Below are 1,459 nucleotides of genomic sequence, written 5' to 3' on the forward strand. Positions count from 1 at the left end.
GGGACCAGGATCAGGACTGGGACCAGGACCAAAACCAGGACCAGGACCGGGATCAGGACCAAGACCAGAATCTCAACTGGGACTGGGACCAGGACCAGAACCAGAATCAAGACCAGGACCAGGATCAGGTCCAGAACCAGGACCAGGACCAGGACCAGGACCAGGACCAGGACCAGGACCAGGACCAGGACCAGGACCAGGACCAGGACCAGGACCAGGACCAGGACCAGGACCAGGACCAGGACCAGGACCAGGACCAGGACCAGGACCAGGACCAGGACCAGGACCAGGACCAGGACCAGGACCAGGACCAGGACCAGGACCAGGACCAGGACCAGGACCAGGACCAGGACCAGGACCAGGACCAGGACCAGGACCAGGACCAGGACCAGGACCAGGACCAGGACCAGGACCAGGACCAGGACCAGGACCAGGACCAGGACCAGGACCAGGACCAGGACCAGGACCAGGACCAGGACCAGGACCAGGACCAGGACCAGGACCAGGACCAGGACCAGAACCAGGACCAGGACCAGGACTCCACCACCCCCCCAAGCCCCTCACCGCTGCTTGGGGTCCTTCTTGAGCAGCCCGGCCAGCAGGGCCTTGGCCTCGGGGCTGAGGGTGCGCGGGAAGCGGATCTCTTCCATAAGGATGAGCTCGAAGAGCCGCTCGTGGTCCTGGTTGTAGAAGGGGAGGCGGCCGCACATCATCTCGTACATCGCCACCCCCAGGCCCCACCAGTCCACGGCGCGCCCGTAGTCGTTGTCCTCCAGCACCTACAGGAGGGAGCCTCGGGATGAGCGCCGGGAGCTTTGGGAATGGCGGGAGGGGAATCCCTAGGGATGAAGCAGGCGGATACCTCCGGCGCCAGGTACTCGGGGGTGCCGCAGAAGGTCTTCATGGTGGCTCCGTCGCTGATGCCCTCCTTGCAGAGCCCGAAGTCGGTGATTTTGATGTGTCCATCTTTATCCAACATGAGGTTTTCCAGCTGGAAAAGCAGGAGAAGGGATGGAGCGGGAGCTGCTCCCGCCTCCAAAGGGATTTTTAGGGAGCTGTAGCTGGGAAGGACTCAACCCCTCTTGAGCCAAGGCAAAGGGGTGGAGGTGCACCGGGATGGGGCGAAGGCGCCGGTACCTTGATGTCCCTGTAGACCACATCCCGGGAATGGAGATATTCCAAGGCGGAGACGATCTCGGCGCCGTAGAAGCGGGCCCGATCCTCCGTGAAGACACGTTCTCTTGAGAGGTGGAAAAAGAGCTGGAGAAGAAGAGGAAGAGGGAAAACGGGAGAATCGGGATCAAGCAGCGCTTTAAACACCTTTCATGTGCTCCAAGCTCATCGCCGGGGCCGGAGAAACGCTCCCGAGGGGAGATTTTAGGGATAAAGTGGGAGATATTGGGATAAAGGGGGAGCTTTGGAGGTGGGAAGGGGGGGTTCAGGGCAAGCCAAGGGGGAG

General features: G+C 62.0%; 1 protein-coding gene across 1 annotated transcript in view; it reads right to left on the bottom strand.

Moving 5' to 3' along the window:
- Nucleotides 1–551: 551 nt before the first annotated feature.
- Nucleotides 552–1,459, bottom strand: part of LOC104404908 (RAC-beta serine/threonine-protein kinase-like) — a 1,790-nt gene continuing 882 nt past the window's right edge. Inside the window, 3 exon segments of the mRNA XM_010013447.1 lie at nucleotides 552–779; nucleotides 863–991; nucleotides 1,138–1,361. Coding sequence (XP_010011749.1) covers nucleotides 561–779; nucleotides 863–991; nucleotides 1,138–1,361 — 572 coding nt within the window. The 3' untranslated portion in view covers nucleotides 552–560.

The sequence above is a fragment of the Nestor notabilis genome, unplaced genomic scaffold (genome assembly GCF_000696875.1).
Source record: "Nestor notabilis isolate BGI_N333 unplaced genomic scaffold, ASM69687v1 scaffold20624, whole genome shotgun sequence".
NCBI lineage: Eukaryota > Metazoa > Chordata > Aves > Psittaciformes > Psittacidae > Nestor > Nestor notabilis.